Raw genomic sequence first — 15,468 nt, 5'->3', positions numbered from 1 at the left:
TTTCATGTTTTTCCGCCTCTCTTTCGCTCCCCCACGCGCAGCAGGGGTTTAATTGAAGCTGAATAGGTGGGAGCTCGCGGGGCCTGAAGGTGGCTGCCAGTTTAATGATTAATGAAGTTAGATTGTGTGAGTGTGTGTACAAGTGTGTGAGAATGTTTGCTTTAAGACGAGGTGTGAAGTGACTCAGGAAAACAACAGGAAGCAGCGGCACTGCAAAGAGCCTTCCGGTCACAAATCACCATCTATTTAAGCAACACGTTCAAATGTCACCGTGCATTTACAAGGAAGGAGGCTTTCGCAGTCTCCTCTGTCCTCACCTGCCTGCAAACCTTATCATTTCAGCTGATCGCTGTTGTGTTTCTTGTTTTGTTCTTTCTCTTTCATGTGTCATGCATTTTTTTAATCAAGTGCTGTTCGTGCCAAAGGGTGCTCAGACATGATTTCAGTCAGTTCCACAAAATGAACACTTTTACAAACTTTAAAACTAAACGCAAAGAACAAAGGTGCTTTAGCGAGCAGATACAACTTGACATATTACATTGTTTAAATCGCTTTTAATGTTACAAGCGAATACAATCAAGTGATGCATTACAATTGCTCTACTGGAAAGAAAAGCCCAGGGACTGACACACATCTACTAACTTTTACCATCAGATATCTATATGAAATCTGTGGTAAGCCAGCAAAGTGAATTAATGAGGAACAAAATGTTTGGGACTGCTAATATTTGTTTTCACCAGTTGACTGGCTTGATTTATGATGATGCGAGTGGTTTGCGCCCTTTGAATCAAATATGGAAAAGCAACTAAACTTTCATAGGAAGAAAATGAAATAAAAATAAATCAAATATTTGGAAAGTTAGAATGTGTTAAATTATAACCATATCTTTTGCACCGTATATTTATTTTAATGTATAGCTAAAATAAAATGTAACTTCCAATGAAATAAACTAAATAAAATAGATATTTGTAATGTCTGATGTAAAATAATATGCTTTGATTTTTGTTTGCTTTTGATGTGAACGTGTACTGTAGGTCTTGGGACGCATAACAAATCAATATACTGTATATAATATTTGTTTTCCCTGGCATAAAAATGCTGCTTTTTAGCATTTTTGTAGTGAAAATGTTGGCAGGCAAATACAAATTTCAACTACTGGCTGGCTGGGCATTGTTAACTTGTGAAAGACTTGCAACACACACTCACACACTCCCACATGTCTGGTTTGCTATCTTTGTGGGGACTCTCCATAGACGTAATGGTTTTTATACTGTACAAACTGTATATTCTATCCCCTTACACTAACCCAACCCATCACAAAACTTTCTGCATTTTTACATTTTCACAGGGACACAGTAAGTGTCCTCATAAACCATGTTTATGCTGTAATACCCATGTCATTATAGACACTTGTGTCCTCATAAACCACATATAACACGCGCACACACACACACGCACAGAGTATAAGACACAAATCCTTTCCCGTCAGGGTTACAGAACCGCCCAAAGCCCACAGAAGCCACAGTGACGACAGCCACATACTAGAGAAAACACACATCAGTAATTAGAAGAAAGGCAAATCCCTCAGATACACACACACGGAATAGCAGGCCTAGTGTGCGTTTGTCTAGACACAAACAGCAAGCAACCTGTGTGTATGGGATAAAGGTTCCTCTCGCTTGGGGTGTGGTAAGAGTAGAGTTAATGATAACACTGATCTAAACTCCCACAACAGGAAGACATTTTGTTCAGTCAGACAGCCTGACCTACATTAACCTAACCTGAGGACATTGGTTATTGAAGAATCCAATAAACTTAATACGCACATAGCATCAGGTAGCTCACTCATTACAACTGATGGGAAGAGGAAGAATTTAAGAGGTGGTGAATGTGAGAGAAAAATAGCTTGAATGATGATCTGGTGGCTTAAAAGGATAGTTCATCCAATTACTTCTGTTTCAATCCGTGTCTTGCATAAAGCTTCAGGTCTAGCATATGAACAGCATGGACTAAGTTACATATTTTGAAATATTTAAATAGAAAGCAGTTATTTTAAATACTAAATTAAATACTATTTCACAATATTACTGTTTTCGCAGTATTTTTTAATCAAATAAATGCAGCCTTTGTGAGACTTCTTTCAAAAACATTGAAATATCTTAGCAACCCCATACATTTAATTCTAGATTTTTGTTATCAACTTTTCAGATCAAATGGATGAGGCCAGTGGCCTCATGGGATAGCAAAGTGTTGACTAGCTGCACACTTCAGAATTTCAACAGATGCAGTCTGTCATCCAGGTATTGTTCAATTGTTCTGCTGCTTTTTTTTTTTTTTTAGCAGGGAAGCGTGTATAAAGGATTGCAGAGATTGTACGGAAAAGAGCAGCCTGGACATTCTGAAAGATATCACTTTTTGTGTAGAACATAATCATAGGAATTTCAAAAGACATCAGGGTGAGATGATGACATAACTTCATTTTTGGGTGCACTGTTCCTTAACGTGAGGTCAGTATGTCTGATCACTATTGGCTGACCTCTGTGTGTCCACAGCAGACTAAAGTAACATGCCATGATCTGTGGGAGCGTTTCTGTGTGCATGTACACGTTTGCTTGCAGTAATAAATTGTGGAATGTCCCGTGTAATTACTGCGTCTCTGGAGAGAGAGAGAGAGAGAGAGAGAGAGAGACACGCAGGCAGGCACATTGCAGCTGTCCTGCCTCAGGGGTCTCCCCAGGAATGCGGCTCAACTCTGATCCCATCTGCAGCTGCCGGGTCTATACGGGGCAAAGAGGAGGGCACAGCGACACACATGCACGTAATTTCAATTACGAAAACCCGTCACCATGCATGCACAAGCTTATTTTCAAACGGTCACATGCACATGCTAATATACCAAAACGTGCCTTTTAAAACGAGTAGGTTAAGCCATGTTGGACACATGGTGACATTATGCGCACACTGAGGGTGATATAAAGATATGCCAGCCTTACAAGAACTTCCTGATGCAGCAGATGGTGGAACTACAGAGGCTCCATCATAACCAGACAAAAGCCTTCAGGTCATTTATCACCAGTGATGTAATATTTATAATACGTCAAGAGCGCAACCTTTAAATGCTGTGGGTCACGTCCCCCTGGAAAGAGATCACCCCAGAAGTCCCTGTTTGATCGGAGTTATTTGGTTAATGTTGATCGTGCTTTCTTGTAGTTTTAATGTAGTAGCTAAAACGTGTAATTGGGCCTCGTTCATTAACGATTGAGTAGAGAAAAGTTCCCATACACACATTCTCATTCCAATGTTGAGGAAAAAGGATTATTCGCACGCCCCCACAGTAAACATAATACCTTTAAATATCACCATTTAAAAGCCTTTCTGCACCTGTACAGGTGCAAACGCATCCTTGCTTGCACTCTCTAAAGAGGAGCTCTCGTATACGAAGAGCAAGATATTTGAGTAAAACCAAGTGTGCCGTTATCAGAATCACCTTTTTAACCTTTTTTCAACAACACAGGCTCATTGGAAAAACTGTAGGGGTGTAACGGTACACGTATTCGTATTGAACCGTTTCGGTACAGGGCTTTCGGTTTCCGAGTGCATTATTTAACATTATTTAACAGTCGACTTGTTGTAAGCGCTGAACACACTTCAATCCGAGTTCCAACACGAACATATTAAGTATTCAGTCCATTTTATCATGAAATTCAAATGATAAATGCCGTTTTGACGCTCTTTAATGTGACGTGACTGTATAGGCGCTGTATAGACGCGTCAGTTCAACTTCAAGCGTCAGCGCGAGTGAACGCGATCATCTCTTCCTAAAGAATAAACATAAAATAACATCTCTTAAGGTATGTTAAGGATACATTACAATTTACTGAAATGTATCATATGTCGTGTAATCGCTCAATCGGTGTTTCAATAGTGGAAAGACAATAAAACAGCTTGTAAACAACGTGACGTAGCATCACATTTACCTCAGGCAGGCATTCAGTGTCCACAGCTGTTGGTTCACTAGAGAAAGGAAAACTCTTTCGCTAAATATATGACCTATATTAGCCTATATATTCATTATATTCTACTTAGCCTGTTAGTGATGTCTTGTTTATTTAATGTATCTTTAAATAAATCTGTCATGAAAATGACAGCCACTGTGTATAAATGATTATATTTCATTAACGAATTGGAGAAAAAAAAATATATATAATTAGATTTAGAAGTTAATGAAAAAACTGCCTTATGTGAAGCTTGAGCTAAAAATAAATAGCAACTGAATTTAGGCTAATAGTTTGGGCTCTGTTGTTAATCTTTAATAGCAATGTGTAAGTAAGGGCTCCCTATATAGTTTACAGCATTATCTTTAAGAAGCTTTTAGTTATAATTGAATTAATTTAAGGACAGACAGAATTTTTTTCAGTAAACCACTGTTGAATAAAAATAAATAAAAATCAATTTGGTAAAACTGCTGTACCGAACCGTGACTTAAAAAACGAGGTACATACCGAACCGTCAGTTTTGTGTACTGTTACACCCCTAAGTAGGTAGACAATAATAAATGTTTCTTGAGCACCAAATCAGCATATTAAAATTACTTCTGAAGGATCATGTGACACTGGAGACTGGAGTAATGATGCTGAAAATACAGCTATAAACACAAATACTTGGCATTCAATTATATGTACTGATGAATCATGATTTCTGTGTGAAAATGTTCATGCACCGGTTTTAAATAAATACTTGAGTATGTGTGGTAAATGAACAAGACTCTTGTTTCAATGCTGTCATGGTTTCATATTGTTTGGATTCTAATAAAATCCTTTTCAAATGGAACTGGTGTCATCTGACCTCTCATCAAGCTGCCCATGTTACGATTCATGTGATTTTTCTCCTGGCTTTATGAACACGTGTGCTATTACAGAGCACTAGAAGACGTGCCTTTTATCAATCGCTCTCTTCCTGGCTGGTTGTCCATGTGAACTTTGTGACCGGGTTTCGAGAGTAGCTGTGATACAATGCGTTCTGTGTGCCTGACCAACAGATGGTATTCGCACTCACGCGCACGAGTCCTCACATGAAACAGCATACCACAACGCTCAGCCCTCACGCTTTTGCCTGTGCTCGCACGAAATACACGGCACACATGACACGCCAAGGACTGAGAGGTGCTATTCTCTCCTGACTGGCATGCTTAATCTAAGCGGAATCCATCCCAAATACTGTTCAAACACCTGAAAAACTCCTACGCAGGGTTTTGAAGTGCGATATTGTGTAATGGAATGGAGGTTGTACTGAGGGCGGATTAACTTAAACCGTGTCCTAAATTTGACCCTCTAGTATTCTTCTAAATGCATCATTCATTATTCCCTTATGATTCAAGTATAAACAAAATATCTTCAAACACACATGCACACACGCATGTTGGGTTTTCATGTTTTAAGGGGACTTTCCATAGACATAATGTCTTTTATATTGTACAAACTGTATATTCAATCCCCTAATACTAACCTTACCCCTAAACTTACCCATCACAGAAAACGTTATGCATTTTTACATTTTCAAAAAACGCGTTTCATATGATTTATAAGGCGTTTTCCTCGAAGGGACCCAAAAAAATGTCCACACAAGGTCAAAAATGACTGGTCTTACTATCCTTGTGGGGACATTTGGTCCCTGTAACACACAGACACACACACAAAGACACAGAAACATGTCTGGTTTGCTATCTTTGTGGGGACTCTCCATAGACGTAATGGTTTTTATACTGTACAAACTGTATATTCTATCCCCTTACACTAACCCTACCCATCACACAAAACTTTCAGTATTTTTACATTTTCAAAAAACGCATTTCGTATTATTTAGAAGCCGTTTTCCTCGAAGGGACCCCCAAAAAATGTCCCCACAAGGTAAAAAATGACTGGTTTTACTATCCTTGTGGGGACATTCGGTCCCCATAATGTACACAGACACACACAAAGACACAGAAACATGTCTGGTTTGCTATCTTTGTGGGGACTCTCCATAGACGTAATGGTTTTTATACTGTACAAACTGTATATTCTATCCCCTTACACTAACCCTACCCATCACACAAAACTTTCAGCATTTTTACATTTTCAAAAAACGCATTCTGTATGATTTATAAGCTTGTTTCCTCATTGGGACCTCCATTTAGGTCCCCACTGTGACACGAGTCCCCATGAGTCCGTGTGCATGCAAACTACCCCATTGATAAGATGCTGTAGGTCAGGGGTGTCCAGTCCTGCTCCTGGAGGGCCACTGTCCTGCAGAGTTCAGCTCCAATTAAACACACCTGAACCACCTGAAGGCAGACTAGAAACTTCTAGACGGGTGGGTTGAGGCAAGTTGGAGCGAAACTCTGCAGGACAGTGGCTCTCTTTGGACAACCCCTGCTGTAGATGCTTGCCAGGGCATCACTATGCAGTTGGGAGGGTGTTCTGTTACCATGTGGTTGCTAGGTACTGGCCGATTGCGAGGGCATTGCTAGGTGGTTCCTTACTAAATATGTGCAAATCTGCCAGAATGATACAATGTTGTATTTGGTTGCCGGGCTACACTGGCTGTTTGTTAGATGGTTGCTTACAATTCCAGTAAAAAGATCCCACCCCCAGTTCTCAAAGATATCCAGGTCTCTATGTATGGCTCAGAACCCTCCATCATCGTAAGTCTACAGGATGTTTCCACCCATTTTATTGTACACCAGGTGAAAATTACAAGTCTGATCGCTTTACAAAAGTAAACAGCACACCTCTCTTTAAAAAGCCACACAATCTAAGGCATAATTCATGTCTGTAAACGAGTCATGACGAGTTTAATACTCAGGGTTAGGGGTTTGTTTAAATCCCTAACCCTTAGTGTGAGCAATATTAATGGCCATGCTTGCCTTTGCAAGTACCACTAATTATGAAATATCCAGTGATTCATTTCTTATGTGAGAACAACGCCCAGTCATGACCCACATAGACTGAGTGGCGCCGACCACACCTCTCAACTTTATTGTGACCTTAAAGCGATCTTCATGCAGAGCTAATAATTATGCACAGCTAATAAGGATTCACGTCTATTTTAAAACATGAAAATTATGTGTCAGCGGCAATTCACGAAAGGAAAAAAGAAGGCTAAATGGCGACGGTGCTTCAGGATGGTAATAAATGGCTACAGCGGGCAGGAGAATTAAATCTGTCTGAAAGAAAAGATGACCGTCGGAGCCTGGGAGCAGCAGCAGAGAAAAGAAGCCGGAGAGCGGGTGGGACAGAGGGAGGGGCACGTGGTAGTAATAACCTGATTTATTTTTAGAGGGCCTTTTGTTTTTCCTGGAAGGTCTTGATGAAAACCTCCCATTGGGCCTCGGTTTGAAACTAACTGTGGTAGTCTGGGACTTACTGTGGTCACCATTTCGTATTATCTTACATCATTCGTGCTGCCAAATAGTGCTTCATTTCAAAAGAACGTTGTGGTAGGTCACTGCTGGCCTGCCAAATTTTGCTCCCAAACAGAAGCTGGCCTCCTCTGAATTGACTAAGAATCACAAAGTGGCCTAATTGGCTGCCGGGACAGTAATTGAATCAGGAGGCAAATACCACAGAGGTTAGCGTTTGGCTAGCGTGCGCTTCTCAAAGAGAGCAGTGCACGGCCCGAAACCTCTGTACGTCTTAAGAAGAAAACTCTCCACTTAATCTGGGAGAAATCAGATAGCTTCACTTGCGTTCGTCTGATACGGCCATGCGAGAGGACGTTTCAGGGAATTCAAGTAGACATGATATTTTCCAAACCTCTCTATCTTAAACAGAATGATGAGATTACTTACAAATAAATGCAAGAAACGTATTCACTGGGGTGGAGGAGAAAATGTCAGCGGTATTAGTGTTACAGGACGAGAACAACATAAAATGATAAGACTGATGGATTGGTGTGGGTTTTCAGCTGTGAGGTGTTGGTGGAGACGTGACAAATGAGTTCAGCCTGCCTCTAGTCAATATTTGAAAAGGTGTGGAGAGGAAACGGCAAAAGAAAGAAGGTATTAAAAACACTTTTACTGTTCAATAAAATGAAAAAATAATAATAGTTCTCCTGAACGCTCTGCCTCCAAACTCCTAAAAAATGGTTACTTGTAGATATCTCTTCATGTTAAACTGGGATAGAAGAAACTAATTCAACATTGAAAACAGCCTTCAGCAACAATGAACTTCTAAGACACTAATATGACAATGTGAATGCACTGAAGCCATAAAACAGATGTTTTTCATCTTTTTAGTTTCAACCAAGAATTCAATGTAATTATTGAGGCTGTTCTACTATTTTGTGGTCTCATCAAGATACACATACATATGGATAAGCAGTAGTGATGCTGGGGGCAGGTCTGAAGGCAAAGTAAACAGTCCAATGCAACAGCGTTTGGTGGAAATATATGTAGGAGTGTTGATTACCTCAGCATCCTGGGCCTGCAGGTTATAAGTACTCTGAAGGAGTCTCAACGTGGACAGACTCAGCTTTGGTTCCTCTAGAAGAAACTCCAAAAGAAGCACCAGCTGCTCTGGACTCAACTGAAACAGAAAAACAAAAGGATTGTGAATAATTTCATACTGCTAGCATTCAGGGGCATGACACTTAGTATTTTTGAGGGGGCAACACTTTGGGTTTGTCAGCAGAATTGTTGTTTCATGTGGAAAAAAACGAACTCCAAGTAAAATATAGTGGCTATTATTATTTATAATAAAACTTTACTTTAGCTTTCACTGTAATAATTACTGCATTATCATCATATCTGATTATACTTTTTAGTTATTAAAGAGAGAACATACACTATTGATGCAATTACTGTCAATATTCCAGAATATTATTAGGCCTATAAATCCTGCATTGATTTAGTCTTCTACGTATTGTAGTTTATAAAAACAAACTATTTGAAAGCATATAAGCATTGACACCGCAAACTGCACCATATCTCGGGGCATTTTTTGAATCATATGCTGTTTTTTGAAGTCCTGCAAACCTAACATTGTCCATTGCCTAGTGTATGGTAGAGTTCAGTCGATCAGTAAAAGTCCTTTTAACACATGGCTAAAAATGTATTTTATGTAATATTTTGGACAGATTCCCCAACCACCCACACATGAAAAAATCAATGGTTCTGCACAAATCACCTAATCACTTAAACTGTCGTATGTGTGACAGTTTAAAAAAAAAAGAGAGATTCATCAAAAGATGACAAATTTAAGACACTATTCATTTTGTATCTACAATATCTTGTAGTAACTTTATAGTTACCTACGCAACGTGTAGAATATCGGATATCAATAAAGCATGTCATCAAATTATGTTTGAAAGGATTATTGCTGCTTCCATAGACATCAGTGTGTATTTTACAAACTATACATGTTTTTGAAAGTAGTTATAATATAAATGCTTTGTCTAAATTTAAATGTCAAATAAGATAATTATTATATATAATTGAAAACACTGATCAGTTGTGATATATGACAAGCGCCAGCCAAAGTGTGAATGAAAATTTCAATTTAGCATAATGTGATAATGCGACTCGCTGAACTTTCTAATCACACCGGTGTGATTGTCCGCTTAAATTTGGGAATTATCAAATGTTTATGTATTATATTTGAACCAAAAAAATTTAATCAAAATTCATTTGATTAGTTATTGGTGAAATAATGAAGAATACTTTCTGTTTATATTATTTAGGATTCTATTTTACTAAGAATCCTAGATTTTCAATGTGATATTTTTTACATAAGACTTGATCAGGCACAATCTGAAACGTAGACAAAGGCTCAGATGAAACACGCCACAAAACGGGGATTAAAATGCCATCAAAAACAACATCCATGAACCATGATGGCATTTTCAGAAGGTTGAATAAGACATCAATGCTGTCTTTGAAGAGCATCAGAGAGCCGAGCAGGAAAAGAGAAGCACGTTTCGAGCACGAGCTCGGAGTGGGAAGAGCATTCCAGCGAGAACGAGAGCGAGAGGAAATAATTAAACCTCCCTCCCTTAAAAGAGCTCCTCTGATAATCTTCAGAATAAGAAGAAAATCACATTTCTCTCACTTCTCTAAAAAGCAAAGTCTGCATAATGGTTTCTAGAGTATAGACAGCTAATGGAGGGAAGGAATGCTTTGGGATTTGAGCGCTGGAAAGATGCTTTAAAGTCTCATCTTGCAGTATGGAAATCAGGCCTAAACCAATTATCGCATGAAATAGCTATATTTACATGGGATTATGTTTCTTTTTTAATTCTTAGCCTGCTTACTCTTGTTTTAACCCATCTTTCAGTCTCTAAAACTTAAAATTCCAGATGTAAGGAATTGTACAAAGAAGCAAGTCACAACAGTCTCAGACTGGTAAAAATGAAAAGCCCTATGTACCGTACGTAACCATGATATTATCAAAAAATTGTGCTGCCCTTTGAAAGGCATAACAGAAATTATGAGTCATCCTCATAACACATGCCGGCAAGCATTTATAAAAGCACAACAGTCAGAGCGAAACAATCAAGAATATCGCTGACCTGACAGCATGCTTATATTATTTGTTGGTATGTGTGTAAAAAGGAAGACAGACAAAGAAAATTCTCTCCTGCTGCTTTTATCTCATATTAAAAATCCTGTCAAAATTTATGGTAAAAAATACAGATGTGGTTGCCAGAAATTCACAGTTAAATACAGTGATAATGTATGCTACTTTGGTGCCTGTATATTTTACACATTTTACACTAAAATAATGTTAATATACCAATCTATGTAAACTATTAAGATATGTTTTGTATGTACTGATAATGTAACTGCCATACTAACGCAGACAGAAGAGCACGTTATAAATTCAAGTTAATCAAAAATAGTTTTACCATAAACATGACAAAAATAATGCTAAACTAAACAACAAAATGTTAAATAAAACACCTAAATGTACATAAATTAAAAATAAAAAGTAAGAAGAAACCTGAATATTTAAATAAAACTCCTGGGAACATATTTTTTACTTTTTTCAAACAATATTTTGCCAAACGAGTTGAAATAAAAAAATGTAACATATATATTTAGTAAATATAGAAAACGTATATGTGTTTTGTTGAATATAATATATAAATATAAACATACACAACATAAAATGCAATATAATATAAATACATATAAAAATATAAACCCTAATTGGATCTACAGGTAACAATTTTCACTATATACTAGATGGTAAAGTAACTTAGTTAACCAATTAACAGGTGTTTGCTGTAGCATTTCTGCAGAGAGAGAGAGAGAGCAGACTGAGGCTGGAGATGGAGAGAGAAACAGGAAAAGGGAAATGGTGGAGTGAGCGAGGGACACGTAGACAGGGCTGGCAGAAAGACTGATGTGGTAGGAGATGGGTGGTGGCAGGCCTGCTATTATTACTCCATTATCACATCAGGATCTGTAGAGCAGTGATGCACAGTCTCCTCCCTCCTGTGCCACTTCCCTTTCTCTGTCCGGCCAAACCCACACACACACACCACACACACACACACACACACACACACACGCACACACACCGCTGCTCAGCCTGGGACCATCTCTCATACGCAGCTCCTGTTGTCTTCAATTAGTTACATCTTAATATGGTAAATGAAGTAAGCCACAATCATAAGCATTAGCATTTTCAAATCACTACTCATGGACGCAACTTTATCAATGTCTCGATCCGTTGAAATATCCTTCCCTAAAATGGTTAGGAAATGTAATGCTGTACCCGCCTAACCAAAATAAGAACTATATTTGTCTGCATTACTGAAAGAGGGAACTATTTCACTCTTGACTGCTCTGTGACCATTCAAGACCTTTAAAGAACCAGAACCAAGAACGAAATGACTGCATCGAAAGCAAAATTATAGTAATTTGACCGTGAGAAACCCAATAAAGTCATCGCGCTTTGAAGAATAAGTGGCAAGGGTCAACTGTTTTTCTCACTCAAATCCGCTGTGAAGAATTAATGTGGTGGAAAGCAAAGACTTCTCACTTTCGGCCGATAAGCGGGTACATCGCCGCCTCGGCCTCCGCTCTGTCATTAAGGGGCATTCAAAGGCCCACCCAAGATCATCGGATCCGCCGCCTTTGAAAGACGAGAGGAATTTAAAGTCATAAAAGATAGAGGGGAGACGAAAGCCCTCCTCCACACTCAATTTGCCTCAGGGAATGGCAATTGTTTCGGGATGGCAGTAAAAACTTTTCCACACAGGGGAACAAACAGCCCTGCTGTGCCCAAGTCCACTCATCTTGTCAAAAACAGGGCAGAAAAGAAAACAAGGTGATCAGCTATCTGGGGGGAAACACCGTCCCACAATACATCACTCTGCAAAAAGCAAAACGGGGTTTTCCGTCACTTGGTTTGACCCAAGGAGGAAGTTGAGGACTGGATTTTGGTGTCAAGAAGGTTTCGGCTTTCTTTTGGGGGAGCGGGTCAAAGGCAGTTTGACTAATTAAAAAAAAAATAAAACATAAAAAATGCAATTCATCCATATAATGACTATGAAATACAGCTTCTTTTTATGTACATTTTGAAGGGCATTAAGATGAAAATTTTTTTCTTTGAAATAATATTTTAACAAATCTGCTTCACTGCTTGATGATATTTGAAAAACTTTGTTTCTACTTAAAATATATATATTCCATATATCATATATATCATACATATTCATACGTTAGATCAGACCGTAAAATGTCTTAAATGACCGTAAAACCTAATAATGAATGAATGTATGAATGAATAATTCATGCTTTTAAAAAAAATCTATATGTGATGCAAACCTTTATGTAATCGAGGTGTAAAAAAAATTAACCACATGATATTTGTGTTTAAAATAGTATACAAGTGATCAAAATCATAGCATAAATAATACACTTTTAAGAACATGATGTGTTAACCTAAATTTAAAATAAAAAAACGTATCGTATTCACCATTAACCCTTGCAATACTGGACATAAGAGAGCCAGAGCTCCAGACAGCAGGTGGCAAAGGTTAACATCTCCACTCCTAGAACAAACACACACCAATGGAACAGGACAAAGCAGATATTCAGTGAGATCGCAGGCTAGAAACACTCGTGTGACAATGTCAGCAAGGCTTTCAGCACAGCTCAAAAGGCCTAATTGTTTCCCAACCCTGAATTCATAATTTTTGTCATTTGGGCCAAATCAAACAGAAAACCCTGAAATTAATCATTCGCCATTAACACACTTGCCTCTGTGAGCCGCACGGACATCCCGTCCACCATAAGACTCCCTCCACGAGCACAGCTCCACACATGCAGTCAACTCTGGACAGAGTGTGTGTTTGGTTTTCCGCTGCTTTTTCATTTCTCTCCACATGAAAGACTCTTTTCATGCAGTGTCCATTAAAGCCATGGAAAAGTTAGAAGCGCGCAAATAAACAGAGCAAGGAGCTTAATGAAAAATGATGTACTTTTAAATCAGGAGAGCTTTCCTTTGCCTTATTTCATCTCAATCGGTACAGTATCCCACCACTTCTAACAGAGTAATATTAATAAAATACTTGATTGTCTCCAAAAACCCTTTCAATGGAAGTCAAAAAGCACAATTCAGACTCTCTTAGAGTTTGTAGAGAGCACAGACAGAATTTATCACTACCCTGACGTCTCCTATAAGGGGGGAACTGAGCAAGTGGACGATGTGGTGGGTAAAGAAGAACAGTGACTCATAGGTGCTGAGATTATGTTTCTGTTTGTGGAAAGGGAAAGAACACACACACACACACACACTCAGACACACCCTGCCACCGTTATTTCTACAAAAGCCTCTCAGGAAAACCAATGCTTGCATCTACAGGGATAGTTTTAAGGGAAAGTTCAGCCAAAAATGAAAGTTCTGTCATTATTTACTCACCACCATGTTGGTTTAAACCTGTATGACTTTCTTTTGTGGAACACAAAAGGTGGATTTTTGCAAGAAATCTCTTTCAATTAATTGAAGGTGAACGGAGACTGGGGCTGTCAAGCTTTAAAATGTCAAAAAGCACCATAAAGTAGCATAAAAGAAGTTCATTCAACTCGTGCACCATATTTCAAGTCTTCTGAAACCATGTGATTACTTCCATTGTGTCTATTGTCTGTGCTTTTGGGTCCTTTTTGAGGCTTGAAAGCTTCATTCCCATTCATTGTAATTGTATGGAAAAGTGCAAGCATCAAGTGCAATATTCAAAATTTCTCCTTTTTTGTTTCACAGAATCATAAAAGTTTATGGGTGAACTATTGCTTGAAGAGCCTTTGCAAACACCATAAAAAGAAGAACCAAAAGGAAAAGTACTTTATGAAGGTATTCAGTTCAAACATGGACTGCAATATGGTAGTGTGTTATACTGTACAGAGGGAAATTCCCTTCAATTAAATGTGTTCTTACACAAAGTTTATGAGTGACAGTTTGGAGTAAAATCCCATAGGAAACCAGTGACATGTTCCACAAACACAGGAAAAAGGCCAAATGTTCTTTCACCTTTTGTTCACTGAATGTGCGTACGTTTTTTAAAACGTGTCTGGGATATGAATCTAAAATCAAATGAATTAAAATAAGTCAAGCGCATTGTTCTCTTAATATTTTTTTTCTCTGACAAAAAATTAACCTATTAATTAATCAAACATTAACGGAGAGTTGTAAAACATGGATGGACATTAACTTTTTATCTCAAAAGTTTTAGGTAAAACCCTAGGGGAAATATATTTTTAGATAATGTAAAGTTCACCTTTTTTGTCTGTTTTAAAACATTTTGATTACCATTTACTCTTTTTCAGTTTACCTGTGTGACAAGTGTGACTGGATTTTTAAAAGTACAAATATTCTATGTATTTTCTCAGTTCATAAATCAGTTTTGTTTGAACTGTTTTAGGGGTCTTGTCTGTGTAATGATGATGTTGTTTTATTTTATTATGAATAATGGTACAGCACTGTGGTCAACGCTCTATTGTTTTAATAGTGCTTTATAAATAAACGGAACTGAACTGATAAAAACATTTTGCATTATATAGCAAAATGCTCTAGAATAGTTTTAGAGTGACGTATAGCAGTTCATACTGTCACTGCTTGACATTTTGTTTTACAACTCAAAAACATTAGCAATTTGACAAAATGCTAGTCTAGTTAAAGAATTATGTTCATAGAAATGTAGACATAATGATTTATTGACTCTCCTGTACTTGACATTTCACTTGTTGCATAGCAACTTTTTTAACAGCATAGAATGAGATGATTTACTTGTCTTTCCATCACGTACACTAAAAGGTCCAAATGATTTCCTGTTACCATTTTAAGTGACATTTAACACATTTAATGTGTTTGATTCAGGATGCTTTGATGACTTGAAAGTTTAAACGAACAGCATTTATTTCAAAAAGTAAAAAGTCTTTGCTCTCCCTTCTGATCAATTTAACGCACCCTTGGTCAATAACAGTAT

The 15,468-nt window shown here is 38.0% G+C and overlaps 1 protein-coding gene across 2 annotated transcripts in view; it reads right to left on the bottom strand.

Annotated features, from left to right (window-relative positions):
- aopep (aminopeptidase O (putative)) overlaps window positions 1–15,468 on the bottom strand; it is a 104,295-nt gene that overhangs the window by 13,082 nt on the left and 75,745 nt on the right. For both annotated transcript variants that reach the window (XM_079827336.1, XM_079827335.1), the window contains exon 14: window positions 8,448–8,564. In XM_079827336.1, the coding sequence (XP_079683462.1) occupies window positions 8,448–8,564 (117 nt within the window). The remainder of the gene's footprint in view (window positions 1–8,447; window positions 8,565–15,468) is intronic.

Source organism: Gobio gobio (genome assembly GCF_949357685.1).
Source record: "Gobio gobio genome assembly, chromosome: 10".
Classification (NCBI taxonomy): Eukaryota; Metazoa; Chordata; class Actinopteri; order Cypriniformes; family Gobionidae; genus Gobio; species Gobio gobio.
Note: the sequence above shows the minus strand (reverse complement) of the source record. Positions and strands in the feature narration are given on the sequence as shown.